This window comes from Gallinula chloropus (assembly GCF_964237585.1).
Source record: "Gallinula chloropus genome assembly, chromosome: 32".
Lineage (NCBI taxonomy): Eukaryota > Metazoa > Chordata > Aves > Gruiformes > Rallidae > Gallinula > Gallinula chloropus.
In genome coordinates this window covers 585910-593966 of record NC_140117.1, presented here as the reverse complement: position 1 = coordinate 593966, position 8057 = coordinate 585910, and the positions used below count along the sequence as shown (strand labels likewise).

The 8057-nt window shown below is 58.3% G+C and overlaps 2 protein-coding genes across 2 annotated transcripts; both read left to right on the top strand.

The window, feature by feature from the left end:
• Window positions 1-1769: 1769 nt before the first annotated feature.
• LOC311202924 (butyrophilin subfamily 3 member A2-like) lies at window positions 1770-4314 on the top strand (the record flags this gene model as incomplete). Its single annotated transcript, XM_084277569.1, has 4 exons — window positions 1770-1842; window positions 2233-2580; window positions 2929-3210; window positions 4280-4314. 4 exons carry the CDS (start codon window positions 1770-1772, stop codon window positions 4312-4314), a joined length of 738 nt encoding a protein of 245 aa, XP_084133695.1.
• Window positions 4315-4456: 142 nt separating this feature from the next.
• LOC311202922 (butyrophilin subfamily 2 member A2-like) lies at window positions 4457-6831 on the top strand (the record flags this gene model as incomplete). The annotated part of the gene is made up of 5 exons (XM_084277567.1): window positions 4457-4487; window positions 4627-4647; window positions 4885-4917; window positions 5381-6287; window positions 6743-6831. 4 exons carry the CDS (start codon window positions 4457-4459, stop codon window positions 6049-6051), a joined length of 756 nt encoding a protein of 251 aa, XP_084133693.1. The 3' UTR covers window positions 6052-6287; window positions 6743-6831.
• Between the last annotated feature and the right edge of the window lie 1226 nt (window positions 6832-8057).

The following is an 8057-nucleotide window of genomic DNA, read 5'->3' as shown; positions in this document are numbered from 1 at the left end:
TGTGTCCTCCTCGTATCACACCGCACCTACATGGTTTGCCTTAACCCCCTCCAACCCTCACCCCCTGATCTGCATCTCTGTGGGACCTCCCCCATCACTGACACCATGGACCTCGGTCTTCCCTTCCTGGGAAGCAGGACCTCCTCCTGGACAAACCTCGGTGCCCCAAAATCCCCCCACCAGTCACATCCCCCCCACACCGTGGGTCTGTGCACCCCCATCCCTCACTGTCACCCATGTCTCCACAGAGCTCCACTCCTTGCACTACTTTGACATTGCGGTGTCAGAAAATGAACTGGTTTCTTGTAACTCCTCTTCCAGCAGCATGCTGTTGAGCAGGGCTGGACCAAAAGCATCCCTCAGACACACACTCGGGTGCTCCAAGCATCCCAGCCTGGGCAGGAGGATGCTCTGCTGGGAGGTGATCTGCTGGTCCTGCCTGGGAGCTGGGGCTCAGTGGCTCTTCTGGGCTCACACTGCCCTCTCCTGACACTTGGGGGTGGAGTCGTCCCTGGGGCTCCTCCAGCACTGTCGCAACTTGTAGGACCACAGAATGGAGAAAACACAGGGCTCCCTCCCTCCCTCCCTCCCTCCCTCTCTCAAGCCTTCTCTCCTCCCCTCTCTTCCCCCAACCCTCCCTCTTTTCATCCCACCCTCCATCTCTCCATGTCACCCCATTGCCCGAACGTGGAGAGATAAAACTCATGACATCCTTCAACTGGATACAACCTTCTCCTTCCACGTCTCCCTTCAAATTCCAACAGTGCCATTGACTGACCAAGACCAGACATTGGCAGCGTTGGCCATTTTCACCTTCTGCTGTCTTTTTCTATGGGGGGAGGGGCATGTGGGGGGATGTTGTTTGGGGGTTTTTGCTTTCCAAACTCACAGGGTTGGGTCTAGGCAGAAGTTCTGCAGGTGGAACCTCATCAAACCAAGGCTCTCAGCCACCCTGGGGAGAATCTCCCCAGGACTCAGCCCACGTAGGCTTGAGGCAGAACACAAATACGAGGGGACTATGACATAGTCACCATCATGGAAACGTGGTGGGATGCCTCACGTGACCAGAGCGATGTCAGCTACAAGCTCTTTGGGTGGGACAGGAAGGGAAGGAGAGGAGGTGGGGTAGGCCTCTATGTTAGGGAGCATTCTGATTGCCTTGAGCATGATGACGGGGTTGAGTGTCTTTAGCCCTTCTGACTTTCTCGCTACATGATCTCACTGAATTCCTATAGTCACAGTGAAGCCACCTCAAGTGCTGGGTTCAGGTTGTCCCTGGGAGCTGCTTAATGCTTTGTTTTCTACCTGTGGGCTTTGGTAGGAGGATGTGGAACTTCAGCAACTCGCCTGTGCTGCAGCCTCAAGTCCCGCCCAAAAGTGGTTAATCTGACTGTGGGCAAATTTCCGTCCTTTTCATCAACCTGCTGCAGCAGCAGCTCGTTTCGTTTCCACCACCGACTTTTCTTTCTCTGGGGGTTTAGAACATTCCCCTTAATTTTGAGCTCTTGTTGGATTTGGGATAACTCCTGGAGAGGGGCTGTGGGGCAGAGCAGGGGCTGCCCCGGGGACCATTCTGCAGTCCTGTCCTGCCCTCGAGCATCAGCTTCTGGTGCCATCAGGGCTGCTCGCGCAGGGGCTTTGGGGATTTCAGAGCCTCTTTGGGGCAGGGGCAGCCCTTCTTCACCACATTCCCTCTGTCAGGGGCAGCTGTGACCTCCATCGGCCTCCTCTGCCTCCCTTCTCCTCCCTCCTCTCCAGTGTGGCCACAGATGTGGCTCCTGGTGAGCCCTGGGGGCGTCCTGAGGTACTGGGTGACTCTCCACGTGCTCCAGCTGGGATCAGGTAGGGATCCTCCAGGGCTGGCAGGGGCTTCTGCCCACTCTGGGTGGCAGATGAGCTGGATGAGCAGGGAGCTGCCACTGAGTGGGGGGAGCCCAGCTCGGAGCTCAGTCCCACCTGCTTTCGCTTTCCCTTGGCCGTTGTGGCAGCAGCGGGACTGACTGGGGTGGAGGTTGTTTTCTGGAGCAGGTTCCTGCTCCTGGAAAACCTCCATCTCCTTCCAGTCCTCCCTCTCTTGCTCACGTTTCCCCAGGGTCTCTGGACCATGGGAGGGAAAAGCAACACCCGCGGCATGGAGCATGCCCGGCTCATGCCAAGCTCAGCCCTGGCCTGCAACACCCTCAATTAATGTAGGCGCCATCTCATGTCTCTGTGTCCTTCTCCATGGCCAAGCTGACTTCAGAGTGGTGGGACCAGGCCACCCTCTCCATGTCACCGTGGGGCAGGACGTGGTGCTGCCGTGCCACTTGTCCCCAGCCATGGACGCTCAGAGCTGGGACATCAGGTGGATCCAGCACAGGGTGTCTGAAACGGTGCACCACTACCGACATGGGGAGGACGTGTCTGGGGACCAGATGAAGGAATATGTTGGGAGGACACAGCTGGCCAGAGATGGTCTCTCCAACGGAAGCCTGGACTTGCGAATCTCTGGGCTGAGACCCTCTGATGATGGTTATTACCTCTGCACGGTGACCGATGGTGCCTCTTATGGAGAAGCTTCAGTGGAGCTGGAGGTGTCAGGTTTGTGTGTGGTGTGGTGTTTGCAGGGTTTGCTGTGGTGTCCCTGGCCTTGTGTGTCCCTCCCAGACCCGTGTCCCATCCCTTGGTGCCTCAGGAGAGCTGGCATGGTGTCTGGAAACCTTGGGGGAGTGCAGATGCTGCCTGGAGGTGCTGAAGCTGGGCAGCTCGGTCTTGCTGTGCCGGGAGGTTTGGGGGGAGATCTGGGGCTGTTGGGCACCAATGCTGGGTGGTTCCTGCACAGGTTGGGGTGGGTTTGGTGGGAGCTGTGATGGGTCTCCTCTGGGATCTGGTGGTCGCCTTGGAGCTGAGCCCATCCCTCCCTGACCCCAACCCTGTGCTCTTCCCCAGCCACAGGCTCTGGCCCTCAGCTCTCTCTGGAGGGTTACGAGGCCGGAGGCATCCGGGTGCTGTGTCGATCGGCCGGATGGTTCCCGCAACCGGAGGTGCTGTGGAAAGACCCCAACGGGCACCATGTCCCCTCGGTCTCCCAGAGAAGTTCCTCTGATGCCAGGGGCCTGTTTGACACCGAAGACGCCATTGTGGTGACGGGAACCAGAGAGGGGAACTGGTCCTGTGTGGTCAGGAACCGCCGCCTGGCCCAGGAGCAGGAGGCGTCCCTGCGCATCTCTGGTGAGACGGCTGCAGCCAGCCCCTGCGGCGCTGGAGCAGGGCGGGGGGTGGCTGCCTTGCTTGGAGCAGCTTTGGGCTGGGGTTGGGGTGCAGTGTGAGGGTGTGGGGCACAGGAGGACTCTGTCCCCTTGAGGCCAGGGCTCCCAGAACAAGGGCTGAGATGTGTGGGGTGGGGGTCTCTTGGTCCTTCTCCCCATGGACATGAGTGTAAATTGGTCCCTTTCCCTGTGGATCTGTTTATTTCTCAGCTCCCTTTTTTCTTGATGCCCGTCCCAGGATGGTCGGTCTGGACATGCTCGTCGTGGTCCTTGTATTCTCCATTGGGATCATTTGCCTTGGAGCTTATCTCTGGAGAAGGAAAGGTGTGTTTACCCCCAAAAGATGTGTTCCCTTCATATATAAGCTCTTTGGGCTCGGATGGAAGGGGACGAGGACATGGTGGGGTGTGGGCAGGAGGACAGGGAGCATGGCCAAAGCACTTGGCTGGTGGGAAGGTCCCAGAGACCCTCTGGAGCTGTTCCCGCTGAGGAAGCAAGCTGCTCTCCTGACCTCCTCTTCCTCTGGTGTTGCTTTCCAGCGCTGCAGTTTTCCAGAGAGCTGGGTGAGTCCTTCTGGCCCCTTCCCCCAGCAAAACCTCCTGGCACAGGATCCCCTGGGAGGGACTTGGCTCTGTGGGGTTCCTGACATTGGGGCTGAGATCCAGAAAGCCTGGGTAGGCTGGCAGGGGGATGGGCTGGGAGGGAGCCATTCCCGGGAGCAAGGTGGTCTGGTCCTACTCCCCAGAAAGAAGGAGTTTAGGATCAGCCTGATCTCTGTGTGCTCTTGTGGGATCTGCTGTGGGGTGAGTGGTTGTTCGCTTTGGTCACATGTCGTTTCTTGGTTTTTCTTTCCAGGGAAACGGGATGCAGCCCTGGGTGAGTCTGGTGGAAGGAGCCATTCCTGGGGTCAGGGGTTTGCCCTTCCCAAACAGGAATTTGGGGTCTGCCTGAGCTCTGACGGCTCCTCATGGGCAGTTCTGGAATGATGAGATATCCCACCTGATCAAACATTGCTTTCTCTTTGTTTTCAGAGGAACGAGATGGAGCCCTGAGTGAGTGTCCATGAGCTGCAGCACATCATGTGGTCCCGTCCAGGATTTTTGTGCTTGGACCTTTGGCCCATCCTCTCCATCCCCCATCCCTGGTTCTGGGAAAGCCCAAGGCCATGTGCCTTGAAGGGTGGGCAGCTCGGAGAGACCTGCGTGGAGATGGATGCTCTGCCCTGCCCAAGTGCTCCTGGTACCAGTATGGAACATGACCAGCATGGGGGCAGCCATTCCTGGGGATTTTTGGGGGGTGGTTCCATTTCCCACACAGCAGTTCTGGGGTGACAAGCTCTGCCCTCTGATCATATATCACTTTTTATTTTTATTTCCAGAGGAACGAGATGCAGCCCTGGGTGAGTGTCCCTGAGCCCCGGCACGGCCTCAGGTCCTGTCCTGGGATCTCACCACTCAGCCCTTTCCCTCCTTGCCCATCCTCTCCATCCCCCATCCCTGGGGCTCGGAAAGTCCAAGGCCATGTGCCTGGGAGGGTGGGCAGCTCTGGGGGACCAGGGCAGGGATGAACCCTCTGCTCTGCCCAGAGCTGCTGGCACCGGCTCTGGGATCTGACAAGCTCTCCTCTCTCCTTGCAGCATGGAGGAAGTTTCTGCTGCCCAACACTACAGGTAACTGAGGTTTGGATGCTTCTCAGGGTGGTTCTCCTCCCATTCCTTGTGAGCAAAGGGAATCTGGGCTGGACAGTGCATGGGACTGTCTGTGTCTGGGAGTGTTGGGTGACTCCCAGACCCCGAGTGTTGCACTGGGCTGTTCCACCTCTGTGTTCTGGCCTGTCCCACCCCTCATGAGCTCCATCAGTGAGAGCAAGAAGAGCCAACTCCCGCCCCCAACACTCCAGGCACTGTCCGGATCCAGCCACTGCCTCCCCATCCTGCTCCTCCAAGCTTGGGCAGCAGCCCCACTGGTGTCTGTTCCCATGGGACTGAGTTCAAATTCCCCTGGGATGGGATCTCTAGCAGGAAGAAGATTCCCCATGTCCTGCCCTGAGTGGCAGATCCTGGCCCCAGGGGGGTGAAAACTGCCTAGTGCTGAGCTCTGCCCCTGATGTTCTGGCTCCTCCTGTCCCTACAGACGTGGTGACCCTGGATCCTGACACGGCTCATCCCAAGCTTGTCCTGTCCCAGGATGGGAGAAGTGTGAGATGGGGGCCAACACAGCAGGACCTGCCTGACACCCCTCAGAGATTTGCGTGTCGGTTCTGTGTGCTGGGCCAGGAGGGATTCAGTGAGGGGAGACACTGCTGGGAGGTGGAGGTGAAGGGGGAGGTGGGAGGGGATTCAGCATGGGCTCTGGGGGTGGCCAGGGACTCTGTGAACAGAAAGGAGAAAATACACCGGAGTCCTGAACAAGGGATCTGGGCAGTGGAGCACTACGAAGAGAAGTTTCGGTCTCTCACCGAACCTCGCACCCCCCTGTCCAGAGTGCCCAGCAGAGTCTGGGTCTGTCTGGACTATCTGCAGGGGCTGGTGACTTTCATTGATGGTCACAGTGGGGCTGAGATCTTCACTTTCCCACCAGCCTCGTTCAATGGAGAGACCATCCAACCCTGGTTTTGGGTCGGGAAATTCAAAACAGAGTTGTGTCTCAGGGACAGCACCTCCTGCCCCCCTTTGATTCCACTACCCACATCCCCACAGAGCCCCAGCCCTTCTGCAGACCCTGCCCACACTCCTCTCCTCGGTGCCACAGGAACAGATGTTCCCCTCAGCCCTGTCCCAGCACAGGCAACAGTGGGGCAGTGAGGGGGCTCAGAAGGTTTCGGCTGGGCTGGAGCTCATTACCCCACCATGGCTGATATGGGCTGCGTGCTGTATTCCTGCTGCAGACAGAACTGATAATGCTGTGATGATGCAACCGTTAGGACCCATGTGGGGATGCGCAAGCCATGTCTGGGACATGGTTACTCGCCCTGGGCTCCATCATATCTCCAGCTGTCCCAGTCTGGCCGGGCTGAAATCTATAAAGTTGAATTTTGCAGGTAGGTGGGTCAGAAATGTGTTTGGGTTGGTGCCCAGACACGATTAATCTGGGGGTCAGGGCTCTGCCTGGCTCTGCTCACAACCCCCTCTGAAGACGAGCCTGAGGACTCATCCAAAGGACACTCTGGTGACAAGCGTCCCTGGGGAGAGCTGAACGTCTGAGGAAGAGGAAAGCTCCTACCCCAGCCGGGGTGAGGGCTGGGGGTGACCGCAGCCTCTCAATAGCCATTTTCTCCCCTGCCCAGTTGGGAAGGGCAGTGACAGAGCAGCTTTGGTGGGCGTCTGGCCTCCAGCCAGGGCCAAACCACCACACTTCCCCTCCCCCTTTTTTACCTTTCTCTTTTTTTTTTACTTTTCTCCCCTTTATTCCTTCTCCCTCCCTACCCACCCCCCTCCACCACCCCCTTTTGTTCCCATTTCTTCTTCTCTGCCTCTCCCTCTTCCTCCTCCACAGTCCTGGCTGCCTGACCCTTTCTCAGACAGGAGATGTTGGCAGGTGCCTCGACAGGTCGATGAAGTGCTCAGAGATCTAGGTTAGCACAGGACAGGAATGGTTGAACCTGATGGTCTTAAAAGGCTTCTCCAACTCTGTGATTCTCTGATTCCTCTCCTGTTGGGGAGGCAGCAGGTCTGGCAGCAGCCCAGCTCTGATGGGTGAAGGCTCTGACCTTGCCAATAGCCCTGCATTCCCCTGAGATGGGGAAGTCACTCATGCTGAAAGCTTTGTAACCAGTTCAGGGAACACCCTGACCATGCAGACAGGGTGTGCAGACCACGCAGATCCAAGAAGGAGGTAAAAAAGGCCACCCAATGGGACAAATGAAAACCAGCCCTTCAGCTTGTAGTGTTTGGACGTGTTGTTTGGGTGATGCTATAAAAAGGCTGGTGCAATAAAGCCAAAAGCATCCTGAAGCACATTGGTTGCTGCCTGGTGTGTTGTGTCTGTCCCTACAACAACACTCTCCCACCCCTGTTCCTCCACTGAGGTCCCAGCGCTGTGAGCAGGAGGTGTGCTCTTCCTGGGGTCTCCAAGAGGGATCCTTCCTCCCTGCTGTGCCTTGCTGAGGCAGCTGCCTGTGGAAGAGCCTTTGTTTCACTCCTCAGCCGGCTCCACCATGGTCCTGCCCACGGGCTGCAGGTGGAATCTCTCCTGTGTCTCCTGGAGTGCCTCCTCCCCTCCCCTTCTTCCCTGGCCTCGGTGTCTGCCAAGTGTCTGACGCCGTCTCGCTCCCTCCTCTGGGGGCCAAACGCGGCTGGTTGCGGCTCTTTCCTATCCCAGAGGCGCTGCCACCGTTGCTGATGGGCTCGGCCGTGGTCAGCAGCAGGGCCGGCCTTGAGCCCGGCCGGTGTTGGCTCTGTTGGGCCTGGGGGAAGCTTCAGTCTTGTTGAAGCCGCCCCTGGAACCCCCACCCCAAAGTGCCACACAGACCCACAGCCATTCTCCAGACCCCCAGGCCCAAGCCCCATCCCCACACCCATCCTCAGGCTCCCGGGACAGGGGAATCAGGCCCATCCCCAGAACCCATCTCCAGGCCCATTGTCTGGCCCCCAAGACAGGAGAATCAGGCCCATCCCCGGGCCTCATGCTCAGCCCCATCCCCAGGCCCAGGCTGCCAGGCCTCACCCCCAGGACCCCCAGCCTTCAAGGCCCAGGCCCCCCCCTCAGGCCCCATCCTCAGCCCCACAGAACCAGACCCTGGGAACCCGCTCCACCATGGGTTTCTCCTTGGGGTGCAGGAGCATTTTTCTCTCCAGCACCTGGGGTGCTT